Genomic DNA, 18138 nt, shown 5'->3' with positions numbered 1-18138 from the left:
CCAGATGCTAGAGAAATGATTGCATCATGGCTAGCTGAACAAAGTCAAATATTTCCTATCAGGTTTTGGAAAGAAAAAAAAAAACAAAAAACACAAGTTTTCACAAACTTTTGAAAACGTTAAAGTACAGTAACTATAGTGAAAAGCACTAAGGAGAACACAGATTAAAACAGATGCTGAGGGAACAAAACTCCTCCACTTTCAGAAAACAGCTTCTGTATTTTTCTTTGGCTGCAAGTTAAGGTGATAAACAATAAGGAGAGATATTAATAGGAAGGGATCCAGACAGAGATCCGGATAGTTAAACACAAGCATAGCTGAGTCAGCAAAGTTGCATTCTCCGTAGGAGATCACAAAATCTAAATGGTGCAGTTTGTTTAGAAACTTTATCATTAGCAGTTCTCAGCTTTCAGCAATAGAAGGTCATCTTAAGTTTTCCTTAATCCTTTGGCAAAAGCCTTCTGAGGCTCCTGCATTTTTCATCAGCAATTAGCTTTACGCAAGTCCTATGCCTTAATGTGAAAGGTGGAGGGTAGGGGCAAAAAGGCAACTAGCCTGGGAACGAAGGGTATGAATTACTAAGAGCTGCCACAGAAAGGACACGGGGCATATTTTATTTTGTAGCTCTGGTCTCAAAATGCCATGTATTATTAATTAGCGAGATCCGCCAGCAAGTGGTGGGAACACCTACAGCAAACATTCAAAAGGCATGACAGTCATAAATGGAGAGACTGCACCTCTACAGAGACTAAGCATGCATAGGACAAACTGAAGATTTTGTATAATTAAAATCTTCTCTGTTGACCTAAAAGTTCTACAGAAAGTAAAATCTGCATGCACATTAATATGGCTCTCTGCGCACTAGGCCAATTATTGATATACAGGGAATTCAACTGAAACACAGCAGACTAAGCAGATTCTACAGTGTTTGTGTTCAGAGCTTTTAAAATATCAGTCTTTCCCAATTCAGGCTCTCTCTTCTTATAATATTGTAAGCCACCACTACTTTCGTAAACATAACCCAAAATTTATCTTCTAGTAAACCCCGCAGCTAGTTGCTAAGAGCCATTTCACACATGACCTTATCTTTCTCTGTCATAGCATTAATGCTGAATATTGACTTGCCAGACACTTTAATTTTCTACTAATATATTAATTAATCAAAGGCCTAACAAAATATTTCAAAAGTAATTTACATGGCAATCTATTTACTATGCTCCTTGTATACCCATTCTAAGTTTTAGAGATCAAATTCCCCCAAAAAACTCAAATACCTTTCTCCCATGAATGACCTAACAGTCCTTTATGCTCTCCTACAAAACTGAAGGGATCCATCCTTTCAACCACTTCTGTAAGATTAATTTTATTACTTATTATGACTAAGTAAGAACTGAAAATTCTCTTTGTTACTTGTTTCCTTAAGTCAAAGGAAAAGAATGAACCTCAAAGAGTTCCCTAAAAGGCATGTTCAGTCTACATCAGTCACAAACCGGCAGAAACACTGCTTGTAGAAACTTGCAGAAAAATCCCAACTAACCAAAACCTACAGGAACTTTTACAATGACTGCACTAAGTTATGGACCAATTCTTTAGTCCCTGAAAGTGCATCTTCTAAGACTAGGTTGAAGCTACCAAAACTAGTTTCTGCCCAACTTGGGTGCAAACTGCGTTCTTTGGATAAGAAATGCTATTTACTTTGCTGTCGTGAACCAATTCAGGGAGATAAATATTTATGTAGCTGTCCAAAGAGTAACTTCTATTAAAGTTTTCTGTAAACAAGTAATGACTCACCTGACCAATGTCTGATTGTGCAGATCCCACACTGCAATGTTCCCATCACTGCAGCAGGAAAAGCACACCTTGGAATCAGGGCTGATAGCCAGGGCATAGCAGGCAGGGGCTGAGGATGTCAGCTCTGCTTTGATGCGAGGAGTTGGTGCTGCCAGGTCCCAAATGGATAACGTGCTGGCTTCCCCGCCAACAATCAGGGTGCATCCATCAGGCAGCAATTTACAGGAGCGGATGTAGTTATCTCTGTTCTGTACAACACAAATCACCCCGGTTATGTTAATATATGCCTGCCAATAATGACCACTAATATGATTCTGACTGCATCCAAGTTTTAAAAAGTATGCTTCTCTTCCCATTACCAAAGTACTGAAGAGGAACCAGCAGATCCCAAAAGGTTTCAAACACCTAGCTCTCATCACTAACCAGAAACTGCAGCTGCAGAAATTAAACTGCAGACTCCTGTTGCCACAGTCTACTGTTTTAAACTGACAAATGGCAAATCTTCCATCTCATTACACAAAAACAGAGCCAAAGTAAGGTTGCATTTCTGCAAGGGCACTCCATCAGCTAAGGTCACCAACAATAGAAATATTAAAGCAAATGACCTTTCATTTGGCATTTAGGCAACACCCTATGAAAATGCAGTTCAAGTCTCATGCCCTTCAGGTTTTAGAGTTCTCTTTCAAATACTATTTTGCGTTCGCTATTTCAAAGTTAAAATATTAAGTATTCCCACACCAGTCCTGGATTTATGTTGGTCCTTCTTTGTTCAACATTATTCTTATTGCACTTGTATTATTAGTTTCACATTTGTGATACTATTGCTGACTGAAAGGTACTTAAAGGGGATTTAGAGGTGGAAAACTTTTCAGCCTTCACTTATTACAGGCTAGACTCCTTGAGTGTATTGGATGTCTACTTCTCTGTAACAGCTGCCATATTAACATGGTAACAGTACTTTAGGAAATGGAGGGTTAAGATCTGTAACTCAAAACATACAAAAAACCACTGCCAGAAGTAATCAACAGCATTACTACTACTACTATTTTTTTATTATTATTCACAGCACAGGAACAGTAAGTCGTGCTGTGGAATTGCTGGCTTAGTTAGCCATTGCTGCTCCACAACTAAAATGAAAGGAGCTAGGACTGTGCATCCAAACACATACCTGCCACAGAATAGAATAGAATGCATATGCAACCATACTTTTACTATCAGACAACTAACATAAGGGTAGCAGTAAATAAAGTGTAAAGGCTAAAAAAATGAAACTAAAACAAAAACCCCACCACTTTTAATTGAGTCAACAGGGAAGACAGAATTATTTTCATTCAGAATATGTATTACTGCGCTTTACAACATTAAGTCTTCTCAGTTAACATTTCACAAATGTCGATGCCACTCCTAATATGAGAAGCATCTTTTATTATGCCATTAATTTTTTTGAGTTAGCTTTCAAGCTACCTATACTATCACACTCAGTCTCTTTTGTATCCCACAGATGTAAAAACAACCAACCAAAATGTGTAACTTGTGAATCACCAACAAAGCACAGCAAGGTGTAAAAGTGATATTGGTACCTTGCCACATTATTTTATTACGTGGTTGCTACTCTTCTACAAAAAAAACAAACGTTGTCACTCCTGGTGTAAGTGAAACACCTAGGAAGGTTCTGTGCAGCCTTGCATAAGGCAGGCTACATTCCTTTTAACCTCAGGCACAAAAATCATCAGCATGATTAGAAGGTTAAAAAAAAAAAGGGAGAGAAAAAAGTCATGTACACTCTCTACACAGAAATCTTACCTAATCTGTTATCTGACCCTTATTGATCTTATTTATCCCTAAACAAACCAGGACTCTTCTCTGTATCTCCACCTGTTAGGTGTTTAAAAAAAAAACCAAAACCAAAAAAAGTGTCAGCTAAATACATAAAGCAGGAAACAGAACCGCCTGCTCTTTCCTTGTAATATGAATGAAAGCCAGACAAGGACAGCTATTTCCTTATTGAGTCTCCAAAGAGAAGCTACCCTTGTGCACAAGTTCCTATTCACCTACCAGGCAGTCCAGCTGAGACACAGGGCTTTTGTTGCCAGGCTGGCTGATGTCCCAGACTTTCACGCACCCCTTCCCACCCGTGTACACATGTCTCGTGGGGTTGCTGATGGTAACCGCACACACAACTTCCCCGTGGTTCAGAGTGTTGATCTGACGGGCATGGCGAGGGATTCCTGGACCAATGAGGGCATCAGGAGGGAAAGGAACCGGCTGCATCTGACCATCTGCAGTAACATGAAAGGAGTAGGCTCTTTTGGGGAAGGGAAAGAAGAGAGAAGACAAAAATGTATCAGCCAGTTACAGCACAATAATGGCAGAAAAACAAAGTATTTTTTTATTTGATTCCTTTGGTAATCTTTCTTATGCAAGTCAGAGCTACAGTGTTAAGCAATGCAAGCGGACGAAACCTCACAGGGAAGCAAGGATTCACAATAGATATTTTCAGTTTGCCTCACCTAAAGCATTTGTGCAGTGGGGAAGCATGTTCAATGGTACCCTTAACTCTACGGACCAAGGTCATGGCTGCTATCTTTCAGTCACCTGGATAATCAAAAGATCTTTCAGCCCCTGGGTTTTAGCCAGTAGTTCCAAGTCTGCGCACCACAAGTCCTGTAGCAGCAATCCCTCACCAGACACCACTCTTTCAGCCTTCTTTCATGAGGCTTGCACCTGTTGCCTTGCAGTTGCACTAGCCAAAGTTCAACTTTTGCTCCATTTCTGCACCTTATCTTTACACACCGCAACACCTGATGGGCTCACAGGCCTCTTTCTATCTGGTTAGGTAGTGCTTTAAACAGAAAATAGAAACATTCAGACTGGTTGCACACACCTTTCATCAGAAAGCTGACTATCTTCTCATGATTACTTTTTCTTGAATAAGTATTTTGGAAAAGCTGAAAGGCTGTTTCCCAGGTAGCTGTGCCACTTCTGTAACACTTTTTATTTGTAATCAGTTCGTGATTTCAAGTACATGGAAACTGAGGGCTGAGGAAATGAATCCGAGCACTGAATAAAAATGCTTGTCCTTGGGGAAAGTACACAGAATTATTTCCTCATGTTCACTGCAATGTGTAAAGTCAGGTCTACTCAAGGACCAGAGCACAAACAGCAGCTAATAAACCTTTATTTTCCTATATTCAGGTGCAGGGGGGGTCTTTTTTTGTTTAAATAATAACAAAAATACTACTGCGAAACATTGATTTTTATTACACTGCTGAGCTCCTTTTTTGCTTCTTCTGTTTTAAGCACATCCATAGCTCACATTTTTGATGATGCTGTTACATTAACAGTAATCTTCAAGAGGCCAAGTGAGACAAGTACTGTGGGGTTTTTTTACTAATAAGCTACTGTCTCCCTAGTTAGAGCTTTATTTTTCTAACATATTCTTGTGTTCAGAACTGCCCTTTCTCTTCCAAATGAACTTTCTTCCTCAGAAATCTTCAGTCACTTTAGCTTAAGTATTAGTATTGCATCCCTCTTCCAAGGACCCAACAACAGATAATTCAATTTAAACTTCCATTCCAGGCTCTGAGCTAGTATTTTCGAAGTATTTTATTGCATGTTTCCAAGTATTGGACAGTTTGAAAGGAAGGAACAAGCAAGATGCCTGGATCCATAACAGACATCACAAAACAACTGAATACGCCCAGGAGCAGACCAGAAGATACTCCTTTTAAAAAAAGTGAGAAGTGGAGAGGTGAAAGAACTCTAAAGTTCTTTCATACAGAAGGTAACAGTAAACAGTCACCCCATGCAGTATCACAGTTTTCTCAGAAGGGAAGGATCATAACTCATTAACAGTAACTGCAATTAAACAAAGAAGAAATTAATAGTGCATATACATGTGATTCCTGTGCCTCAATCATGTTTCATGCTTGGACATGTGAGTTGAAAGTCTGTTCAACGAACACACAAAAATGGAGGATAAGCGAGTGCAAAAGATGACAGATCTTTCTTGCCACAGAAGTGTTAGAAAAGGGAAATGCAAGGTAAGAAAGTTAAAAAGCACAGAGTTCACTCCCTTACAAGCGTACAAGATGCACAGTACATCAAATGTATTCCTTCCCATATGATCCTTTCTCTTTTTTTGTATGAACAATTACAGCAATGATAAAGGCTTAAATAGAAATCTATATAATTTCTGTGAAGAGGAGTAGAGACACTACTGTCCCAAAGTAGCTATTCACTAAACAGATGAGCCACAGGATGGGAGAGGAAGCAGGAGTGTCAACAAGACTGCTCAAGGTTCAGGTTCAGGTATGGAATCCAACTAAAGAGTCACAGCGCTTAAGAAGCTGAAGCTGCGTCCCATCATGGGTTCCAGATCAAAGTCAATTGCAGAGTAATTTTTAGCACACAGAACTGCACAACTCTGAAGTGACAGCCTGCCCTTGCTTTTATCATAGTCAGAAGAAAAACAATTAAGCAAGTATTAAATTTTTTTCCTAGCATGTTTAAGATTAATAATCCATTTGTACAAGACTTTTTTTTTTTAAACAAAAGATTATAGTGTAAAAGTTCTGTTCAGTTCAAAATATCTAAATAACTGGGTGTTCTGAAATGCTTCTGCACATACACACAGCTTCTCGGTTCTTGCTGAGATGGGGTGGGACAAAGACAATAGGAACATTTTTCAAGTGCTTCATGCATACTGTGGAACTACGATGACTCTTCTGCTCTGAAATGCCAGACTTACTCAGTGTACTTTTAATGCTATAGAATTTTACCAGTCTGCCCGTGTTTGAAGCACAGTTATATAGATAATAAGAGCAGTCTCTTTTTTACCATCATGAGCAGACATTTGCTTCCAAGACTGGTTGGTCAGGACTCAGGATGACTGAGTTTGAGAGCCTAACAAACAAACCAGCCGACAGTCTCTTACAAGCCAAGACAGCTTTTTCTACAGTGCAAGTTATCAGCAATCCACTGTGTAAAGAAATGGCTACACATTGCCAAATCCCTCTGCCCCTGCCAAGACAAGCACACAAAAAAAGTAAATGTTCCTGTTTGTTTGAAAGTGTGTGGCATGTCATGCTAACATCATCACTGTCAGCATACTTAGGTGGTCTAGTAACTTGTGTCTAATAGGTTTTATGGTAGAACTTCTCATTATGCATAACTTTTACTTTGAAAAAAACTTTTTGAAAAAATAATTTGCCAGACTGATACTCCCTGGACTAGGAAAGCTGTCTCCAGAAGAAAGTACTGGAGACAACAGGGTAAACTACTATTTGCAGCTCTTGTCGTTGGCTACCACTCCATCACATCACCATGATACAGGGCCTACTCTGCTGTTTCTGTTTCTGGGGAGGACTGTACTTCCAGTGCTATACCTAAAAAAGGTGTAAGTGTACTTACATATGATTAAGAAATGACTCAATCTTCAACGCACTAGATATATTCAAGGCTTGGATTCTCAAAACTGACCAGCACTTTGGTTGCCCAACCTTAAGAGTCAGTTTTTAGTAAAATTTTATAAATTCTTAAGTTCTCTAAAGCTCAAGGCATTTCTTGACAGGCAACCCTTGCCCACCTATGTTTTTCCTCAACAAAATGCTACTGACATCTGCATTCCATAACACTGCAAAAATGTAATGTGTGGTTTTGCCCTTTTACAAAGTTTTTTTGGAACTGACAGTGTATGCCAGAAACTGCTGCTCAGCTTCATGACAATGATGCACTTCTGTCTCACTCACAGCATTCTGCCTCTCTGTAATGACTGGGTTCTACGACTATCCATCTTTGATCAAATGACTGTTATCATTAAGACAGCCCTTCCTCATTTTGGGCTAACCACCACAGCAAACAAAGAAAAAGTTCTTAGGGAATCCAACTGTAATAATAGAACACAAGCTAAGTACACATCAATTAATATGTGAATATACACTTGCAGTTAATTGTATATTATGAAAAGCACAGTTACAAGAAAAAATTGCATGCCTTTTACTTAGAAAAACTCTTCTGATCTACTGCATCCAAAGACTTCTCTTAATGAACCAAAGCAGCACTGAGAACCTGCAGTTCCTATAGATTATAGCATAGTATGCAATACTAATACAACTCAGTTTCTCAGCTTAAACTTGGTAATTATGGCCCTCCAATTTCCAAATAAGTCTCAAATAAGTATACAATAAGTAAGTATCATTTGATATGCTGATGAATGTTCAGAATAATTAATTCATTGCTCAAGAACATGGCAAATCAACTAAACTACCTACCTGCCAGCTACTCAAAGTATTCAGATTGATATAATGCATGCAGTTCCTGCCTCCACTTCATCCCTCCAACTGAAACAATTCCTTAACTACTGCAACTGCAAAACACAAAAGCTGACAGTTCCTTCTATTGATCATGCAATTTTACTTCCAGCTCTTCTTTGTACTCCAGCTTACTTTTAGTTGTAGTTATCACAACAAACAACAAATACCCAAGTATGGTTTCATTATATAGGACAAAATGCCAAGAAAGAAGGATAAATAATAAAATATGCAACTTCATACTCATCACCAAATAATTCTATCCAGAGATACAAGGCAGGGGGAAAACAACAACCACTTATTCTAGAATATAATAAAATTAGCCTTCCTTTAAAATATGCCTCATTGTACATTCACTGAACAAGTGTGAAGATCAGGAGAACTGAAATCTTTATTTTTTCCCTTGAACAATTGCAGAACAATATACTATTCCTTTCCAAATACACCAAGAAAAGTCAGCTTATAATTAGAAGTTGAAAGACTTAACATTTATGACATTAAATTTCCCTTTCCTACTAAAATGAGAAACATGTATTTTCAGCTCTTTCTGGTGTCTGTATGCAATACCTCAGACTTCAATTAAAAACACATTTGGAAAAAATACTGAGAAATACATTTGTCCTCAATGCTACCATTAATTCAAAACTCTAGACACTAGGGAAGAAATACTGTGGACATAAATCTTACCACTGAGCTTGAAAATGTGTTCAGTGCACAATCCAAGCATTAGAAGGTGTGGTTCACATCAAGGAGAAATCCCTAAGAACATTCATTTAGCAGCTATAGAAAACTAAAAGCTAAATAAGTACTTTGTTAGAAAGCCTATGCAGAGCAAAAAACATGATTACAGCAACACACCAAGAACTTAACAGTCCAGGTGAGTTAAATGTATCCAAACAACATAATACAAGACTCACATAGCACATGCCCATATCCAAAACTAGTACTGATTTCACACCCCCAAACTAAGACAAAGATAATTCTTGATTAGGTTACTGCTCAAAGCAGTCTGGAAGGACCCCCTCCCAAAACCATAAAAAAAAACACCACACAACCCAAAACCAGATTATCTGATAAGAAAAGAATAATCTGCTGATGGGAATCAACTGTGAAACCAAAAATATTAAAACTTAATTTATGCACATTCATACACACATACAGATACCAAGACCTTGTCCATAACATTGATTACTGAACTACACACTGCTGAAGAAGAAAACAACTAATACAAGATCACAAGTGTGTACACCAAAATATCAAAGCAATATGAAAAACCTGAAAAGCCTCATAGGAAATCATTAAAAAGACAAAACAAAAAACAAACAAACAAGCAAAAAACCACCCCCACAACTTGCTACCAAATGCAAAAACTAGCTCATTTAGAAAATTAAAAAACTGCTGAAGACACTCTGACTTCCTACGTTGCTACCCAATTTCCCAAGTACATCTGTATCACTGCTAACAAAGTTACACTCTGCAAAGAACAAAACTGAAAGATTCACATTCAGAAACATAAAAAGATGGTAGTAAAGACTTACATTTAAATAAGTTACAAAACAAGGCAAGCAAGTGACAAGCTTTCTAGACAACAGCCCCCTGATAAAGCAGATAGACAAGTATAGTGAGTTCTTAAGAGGCTACTAATTTTTCTAACAAGCTAGTCATTAACAGAACTCAGAATACACAGGTTTAGAAAACTGGGTGCTATCAGAAATGTCATTCCTTTAGAAGAAAGGAATTAGATTTTCTATTGGAAGCGGAGCTGGGTAAAAAAACCCCACACAGTCCCAGCATAACCATTGGTAAAATGTGCAGCCATCAGCATACACATATGGCTGGGGATTCAATAGTTCAATTTGAAAAAGTCTCTGTACCACTCGCAACAAGACTCAGACTAAAATTCCACATCTCATAAAACAAATACTCCAGGAAAAAGCAGATTTTGAAAATAAACCAGGAGTACTTCATTAGTCTGCATGATCATATAACCCATGCACTTTGTAAAGAAAATACAAGAGATACACAAAGATGTTGCAGGTAGCAGACAGCATCTAGCTAGCTGTAACCAATCAACACTAAAACAAGAGATCACTCTGAACTGTCAATGGAAAGATAACAGATCAGTTTATGGATTTTAGGCTTGCCTCACTTCTTAAAATAACAATAAGCAAAGAAATCACTTTGGAGGAAATGACTGACGCCGTCCAATAACAGGACCACAAAAAAAAAATCACAGAACACAACAAATGAAGTGGGGAGCAGTGAGCATGTATCAGAGTAGGCAATCTATGAAGCAGTGTGAATAAAGTGCTGAAAAGACTAAATAAAAAGATTTTAAAAACCAAACCCACGCAGAACAGTAATTCAGCTCTGAAATACCAGGATATAAAGTATAGCAGCATACATGCTTTTGTGCCCTTGAATAGTGCAACAACTAGAACTCAGCCACAGAACACTTCTGACTGAACAAAACAGGTTCTCATAGCTCATAATATAAAATATTGCCAGGCATTACCAATGAAATCTAATTGGAAGCTTATGAATATACTTTTTTAAAAGTAAAATGCTTACACCCATTGGATTACATGATCTCCAAAAATCTTTTATATACAAAGTATTCCAAATTCTAGCAAAGTCCGCAAGAATGAGCCTGTCCCTTAATAAAAGGATGCTTTGAGAGCAAAGCCTGTTCCTTACTGTACTAAATTTAAATACAGCACCACCTGATGCATAACACCAATTCACCAAGCTCTCACTTCAGTTATCTTGTCAACATACTCTTCCTTAAGTAAATCTAAGATTTAACAGGTTTCTCACATGCCAACAGATAGTTCTTAGTCTGTTCTCAGAAGCATGGTCGATAGGCTTTCCTAATTAAGTCTGCTGCTTTCCTACTGTTACGGAAAAGGAGCAGAAGAAAATACACACTTTTTTGCCTGTAATCTGGTGTACTTTTAAGGTTGTTTGCATAACTGACATGACAATGTATGACTAGCTATTAACAGGAGTTAAAATGAAGGCAAACAGAAATATGCACATAAATAAAATTTGCCAGTTTGACTTACAACTCAGTATCTTAAAAGTAATAGTTTCTGAAATTTTTCCTGAAACTCCAAAAAGAAAAATTTTAACCATGATAGATTGAAGACGACAGTCTGTAACAGGAACACTCAGCATAGGAAGTGCAAAGTGTTAAGTGACTTTCAAAATTATGTAAGTAGCTAGATAGAGAGAAACTACTCTAACTGCAGCTTCCTTTTGAAAGAGAAGACGGACTGAATGCCAGGTATGAAGGGACAAAGAACAGGTTCTAACAGTGTCAGAAAAACCTGTTGGAACTGTTGCCCCACCCTCTCCAAGAAAACAGATGCCTCAAATTTGCAGACTATGCTCTGTTTGTACATGCATAGCTAAGTTGTCCAGGAACACTTAAAAAATAATCATGTTTTAAGAGGTCGTATGTGCTCATGAATCTACTACACATGGATAAACTCAATCTCAATCTGCCAAAGCCAAATTACTGAAAAATTTGATGTATGCTATTTCAATTTATTTTATTGTAACATCAGTAAGCCCCAGCATCACAGAGTATTTTAACACCCTCTTCATCAATAATTAAAACTTTTAAACAAAAAGAACCTCTTGTAAAAGTTATCCTACATCTATGCACTACCTGCTGCACCACTGCTTCGTATCCTCTTTAATTGCACACTTACACAAACGTTTTATGTCCTATTACATGAGGTGTGCATCAGTTGCTAAAGTTAACTGTTTCAGATACCCACTGTGACCAACAGTTGCAGACTCTTATGCCTGATAAAGCAGGTGCCAGACAAGGAGTCTGTGTGTTCGCACTACACGTTTATGCTCAGCATAGTAGGAAGTTCAGTTTCAGTATGTTTTTTTCTTAGACATTTCACCATTGTCTGCCAGACTGCAGTCCCCTTAACTTCTCCCAGAAAGGAGGAAACTAAAATCCTGAAAGTATACCTTCAACAGCTTTTCCTTGGAAATAGGTATATGCACACCTGTTTGGGGATATGATAACTACCATTTGAGAACTTATATGCTGCACCTCTTACCAGAAGAAGGCTAAAACAATCTCTTCAGAACAACCAGACAGTACCCCCTTTGGAATTCTTGTTTACTGACACAAAACTTTATTTTCTCTAGATATTGCATATGTTACCAAAATGTTAAAAGTTACTTACGGTTTTCCCCCAGGAATCCCTGCTAGATTTGGAGGGATTCCAGGTACTCTCATGTGAGGAGGAGGATCAAACCCAACCTGACAATGAAAAATGGATTAATCTCACACTTGCAATTCCTCATTCAGCAAGCCCCTTTTCTTCACCCCCAAGATATGACATACTTAATCAAAATGTGGCTTTTACCCACAGTATTAGGTAAGTGCAGGTCCCTTTATGGGGGAGAGAAACAAGACTTTTTCTCTAGGCATTCTTCTGCTACAAGTATTCATAAGCAAATAGAAAACCAATATCGTATATCAGCATTCACACCACTGCGCGCAATAAAAATACCTCTGTGTTAGCCCAGAGCTAGCCCTGGAATTAGTCTGTGGTGTGTCAGCATGTAGCTCTGCGACAGCTAACACGTACCCATGCAGGCACAGCACGGTGCTGGAAAGCAGCTTCAGGCCCCAGCTAGAATCTCTGCATGGCTCCACACTGCACTGTGTGGGCACATCAGCTGAGATCTCCCTCACAGAGCTAAACTGCAGGGTGCAGATAAATTTGTCTACAACTTAAATATACTGTGGTCTCTTTACATACTGCAACTCCACCAAACTTTTATATCCTGATTAAATATGTACCTCAAACAAACCAAACAGCAATTCTGGACCAGACTTAGTTTTTCTTCTAAACACTATACCAGAGTTAAAATTCTTATTGCTTTAAGAAGTGCATATGCTATTTAGAAATTCCCATCGCCAAATAAAAGACCTGTGTTTACCAGTTTAAAAAACAGTGGCCATATCGACAACTATAAGAAGGTGACAAGCTTAAGTCCAATCTTGTAAATTTACAAGTAGGTAAGTTTGTCTACATACAAAGTTGCCACCAAGCTTATGTTTGCACAACCAGGCACCTAGGTTAATTCTGCTTGACAGCAGCTGTAATTACTATGCTCCATTTACTTACTACACCGACAACAGCAACTATTCTTAACCCATCTTATTGCAGAGCTCCAAGATATGTACTGACCAACTTCTCATGTTGATTTTCACAGAAAACAAAATACAAGGACAGAGATGTAGATAAAAAGTACCACCATGCTTTGAGATTCATTTGGTATGTCTGCATGGAACACAAACCTGGTTCAGCAAGAGAAAAGCAGATGTCCACAGCACCAATGAAATACTTTGTAGCTACCAACACTACCTTTTCATTGAAAGCATAAAGTAATTTTTTGGCATTTCTTAATCAGTCAAAGTGCTGATGAAGGTGAAGGGAAAAGGAAACATACATAAATACACTGAGATTCTTTGTTTTCAAGGTGCAAATTCATTTCTCCAACCACACAGCAAAGTGAAACACAGTAAAGCTGTCAAGCCTCTGGTGCTGTTATAACTTGGGAATTCAACAGTGCTAAATGAAGTATGTAGCTCTTCTCAGTGAACCAGAATTCACACAACTGACATTGCATGCAACGTATGGCCTACCATAGGAGATCTTCCATAGGCAACCACAGCAGCTGCAGCCGCAGCAGCACTCATCTGGGGTGACATATTGTGCAGACTGGCATAGGCTGCCCCTGGACTGGTTAACTCTCCATTCATGCCAGCATGAGGTACCATTCCAAATGGAGCAGGGTACGGCCCTGGTACTGCCAATGGTGTCCGCAAACCTGCAGCTACAGAATAATGAAATCAAGCAGTTTTATTTATAAATTCTTGCATACAGGGAAGAAAAGAGCCCCCTTTTTTTCCCCTACAGTACCTAACCTTCTCCTCTCACATAAGTACACTGCCAAGAAACATTGCCGTAATTTACCAGTACCACCACCTCTTTACACTCCACGTAAATGAGATCTACTGAAGTCTCAACTTGCTGATTACTTCTAACAATCTCTTCTAGCACTACCTATTTCCATTTCTGTGATATTTCCCATTTACAGTAATCTCCTTTGCCAAATTAAGCTGTACAGCTGACAGACATGGTTTACACAGCTCATGTCTGAAGCAACTGTGCTGTAGCAGTCTCAGTAGCTAAAGTAAACTTCCCCCCTCTTTCTCAAGATTTACACTACAGCAAATATTAGTAGACTCAGACAAGAGCTGGAAAAGAGACTGCATTCAGAATAAGTACCAGAAGCTTCTGAGAAGTCTTTTTACATTGCATTCAGTCTCTGGATTATTTGCAAAAAAGATACAGATGAAAGTAAACAAAGAAGGATAAGAAATAGAAAGATATTAAAATTCTTGATCATCCAAACATCTGCTGCTCATCAAGCCCTCTCTTGATAGGAATGAAACAATACATTTAGCTAACATTTGCACAGAACTACATACATTAAAAAAATTAATTTTGGAACCATAAAAACACATGAGGTAATGCATTACCAGCTTGGTTAACAAGAGGGTCCATTGTTGGAGGCTTGCCAAGGCCTGGACGAAGTCCTGGAGTTGCACTAGTGCCTGGGGTTGGCACATCACTTCGAGGAGTTGGTGTGCTGGATTTCAGAACAGGCGTGCTGGCTTTTTCGTGCTGGTATCATTAAACAAATTAAATGAGTATTATTTTTAATTCAGGCCATATTATACAATTTATCACAACAGCAGCTGGGATGCTGGGCACCTACTACCCAGTCCCCCAGCCAATTTTCATAAATCCAGGCAACGCTGACAACATTAACTCACAAGAGAGAAAAGCTGACTTTTTTGATTGCTGCCAAAATTAAAATAAGGAAAGAAACAGAGAAAGTTATTTTTCTTTCTTCCATTGGCACAAAATAAAAAAAAAAAAAACAAAAAAAAAAAGCCTGAGCTAATTTTTTTTCAGGACAGTACTGTGCATTACCAAGTTATTTTAGCTTGAAAGCATTAGTCTCTCAATCATTGGACATAGCAAATCTAAGTACGAAAACAAAATACCACCATAGTTGATAGTATCAAAAAATCGTGACACAAAAGCTACAGAGAATGTGATCAAATTACTAGTGATACTGCAGGAAAAGTTATTAAAGAGCAACAGTTTATTTAGAAGAGCTTAACAAAAGCCTGGAGAACTTTAGTGACTATATACAGCCTACGTTAAACCATAACCTGTTGCTCAAGAAAAAATAAATAATGCTGAAGCAACTCTTGTACATTGTAATAGATTTGCAACTCATTTGACAGAAATGTAGGAAACAAAAAATCAAAATGAGGCAGGAAATATTGCTGAGGAGAAAAGCTGAGTAACACTATAAACGTCTTGAAAAGCAGTAGTTTATTTTAGCTTCAAACGTTTAAATGTCATGTAATATCTGCCACAAGTAGTTGCAGGAGAATGGAGAGTTTGCCTTTACACGAAAGTAAAGCCTGGACAACTTTATCTGGACAACAGACTGCTACCCACCAGACTCATTTCTTTGGATTTGAGGGAAGTTGAACTTCCTGAAGAAGCTGTTGATGCTGGACTGCTAGAGGCATCTTTCTTCAGTAGGCGAGTTTTATCTATACCATTTTCACGTGGTGAATGAGTGGGACTTGCCCTTGGGGAAGAAGGATCCTAAAACAATGGGAAGGGAAGAACAACATAAAATCTGTCATGTTTGGTACAGAAACACCACTAAGGAGTCTAGGGGAAAAAATATCTGGAAGAGTTTAAGCGCTAAGTTCAAAAGACAAGATATTTTGTTATGTCTATATAAAGAAAGCTAAAATCCCTTCATCAATTTGGAAATATAAGTAATCTCATATAGTAAGCAATCTGGCTTTATATTATGCTACATGTAATCATAAACTGTTTGCAAGCATAGAGGTTGCAATCTAAGTATACCTAAGTACAAAATAAGGCAAGTGTGCACAATGTGCGATAAAAGCAAGAAAGACCAACAGTAACTGCAGTGAGCTTACACTGTTTGTTTCTTCTATGTACCTGCTCCACCCGCTGCTAGTGAACAATGAACATTTCAATAATCTCTTTTAGGCCATACAAACCTTGCTCATTTCCTTCGTCAGAAAAGAGATAAAGACACATGCTCTATATGCCATAATATCTGTCACTTAATTCTAAACACCATCTGAAATTGCCTTGCTACCTGAATATACAGGAAAAGCTGAAATCACCTCTCAGGTGATTATCTTTCTCTCTTCCAGAAGCACTCTCTGTATTTACTTTAACCTGAAATAGCCAGCCCAGCAAGCTAGCCATCAGAGCTCTGCAGGTTCTCCATGCTCCTGAGAATTTGGCTCATGAGAATACCAGCAGGGAGGAAGCAGTCCTCACAAGAGGGCACTAAGCCTACTGATTAATTATTGAGTAGTTTCATTGTAAGTAGGGCTTCTGAAAGGATTACTAAAATCCCTAGTTGGATACCCATTTTTCTACTTGGCTGACATCATTTGGGCACTTAAAGCAGCTGAAGACACTTCTCTATCAGCTTCTCTTCCTGTGCTTTTCACCAAGCAGAAGAGCCTTGCTACCATATACATGCTTCCTAAATCTCATTGTTGTATGAAATAAAAGATGAAGAAAAGGGAAGGCCCATCCCTTCACCTTGATGCCACTGCCAAATCTCTGCCCTGGAGAAAAAAAGTGGCTACAACCTGTGGAAAATTTTGTGAACTGATAGACTTCATCTTGACTTTAGCTGACTTCATTCTAAAAAACAAGCATTTCTGGAAAATCGTCTTTAACATAGGACATTAAAATAGTCGTAAGTTTTAAGGTACCAAAATGTTTTTGATAATATTCCTGCTATTAAATACAAGGTTAATTAATGTCTTCCTTTTTCATTTGAAGACAGTAGTTTGAAAACCTCAGCCCTCCACCTGCATCTCTCCACAACTCTCTCCACTACAGAGCAGCTGTGAAGCATCAGAATGTAACTGCAGAGGGAACAAACCTGGACAAAGCAACAGAAGGAAAAGCCAGGAGGGCAACCAGATAAAGCTCAGAGGAAGACACAACTGCAGTACTAACAATAAAGGAGAAGCTGTGAATATTTTAACATATCCACACAGAGGGTTCTTTTTCCTCTAACATCTAAATGCACTTTTCCTTTAATCTTTGGCCAAAAAGTCAAGACTACAAGAATGAAAAAAGTTACCTCATTGGATACATCTACAACCAAGTTATCGTCACTCTTGTCCCCATCACTGTCCTATTAAAAATAAATAAATATAGTGTTCATTTCAATTAGTACATCAAGAGCCCAGAGAGAAAGACTAAGCATCTACTCAGACATTTTTTGTTTTTCCTAAACAATAAGCAAATAGCCTTCCATTAACTTATTAGCAACAGGGAAAACAATGAAAACAGGAACACAACACCTTTTTTTCTGCTTCAGTAATAAAACCCAAATAAGGCAGAACTAGTAGAAAGGTGGTTGTCTCACCATCAATGCAAGATGGTCCAAACTCCTCCTTATTACCATCATAAAGAGTGTTATCGCTAGTACTAAAAAAGAAACTCATTCTGTTCATATGCTAATCTTGTGTGTTAATCTTATGGAAACTACTGCTTGTGCATACCTAAAAAACACAACAGATCTCAGAAAACTGGTTTGAAGAATCAACTTCCTCAAAGTAATAGGACAATTTTTCTCCTTCTCCAGAAAGTAAAGATTTTAAATGGAAAGTTCAGGGGAAGAAAAAGCTTCTGAAATGCCAAAGCATTTCAACATTTCTGCCTAACAAGACCAAAATACTTTCACATTCCTAAAGGGAAATGTTTTATTGCGGCTTATGAAGCTGCATTTCCACTGTTTCAAGTAAATCTGTGTTCACCTGAGCTGCTCCAGTGCCTCACAATAGCTGTTACTCCAAGGCCTCCTGATCCCTATCTCCAATAGGGGCTGGGATGCCACA

The 18138-nt window shown here is 38.2% G+C and overlaps 1 protein-coding gene across 6 annotated transcripts in view; it reads right to left on the bottom strand.

Moving 5' to 3' along the window:
- TLE1 (TLE family member 1, transcriptional corepressor) overlaps positions 1-18138 on the bottom strand; it is a 77718-nt gene that overhangs the window by 10322 nt on the left and 49258 nt on the right. For 5 of the 6 annotated variants that reach the window (XM_037374616.1, XM_037374617.1, XM_037374620.1 and 2 more), the window contains exons 10-16: positions 17379-17432; positions 15683-15835; positions 14686-14830; positions 13786-13976; positions 12314-12390; positions 3847-4096; positions 1792-2039 (exon numbers count right to left, since the gene is read on the bottom strand). In XM_037374616.1, the coding sequence (XP_037230513.1) occupies positions 1792-2039; positions 3847-4096; positions 12314-12390; positions 13786-13976; positions 14686-14830; positions 15683-15835; positions 17379-17432 (1118 nt within the window). The remainder of the gene's footprint in view (positions 1-1791; positions 2040-3846; positions 4097-12313; positions 12391-13785; positions 13977-14685; positions 14831-15682; positions 15836-17378; positions 17433-18138) is intronic. The other variant, XM_037374622.1, reaches the window with a different exon arrangement.

Source organism: Falco rusticolus, chromosome Z, assembly GCF_015220075.1.
Source record: "Falco rusticolus isolate bFalRus1 chromosome Z, bFalRus1.pri, whole genome shotgun sequence".
In the NCBI taxonomy this organism is placed as follows: domain Eukaryota; kingdom Metazoa; phylum Chordata; class Aves; order Falconiformes; family Falconidae; genus Falco; species Falco rusticolus.
Note: the sequence above shows the minus strand (reverse complement) of the source record. Positions and strands in the feature narration are given on the sequence as shown.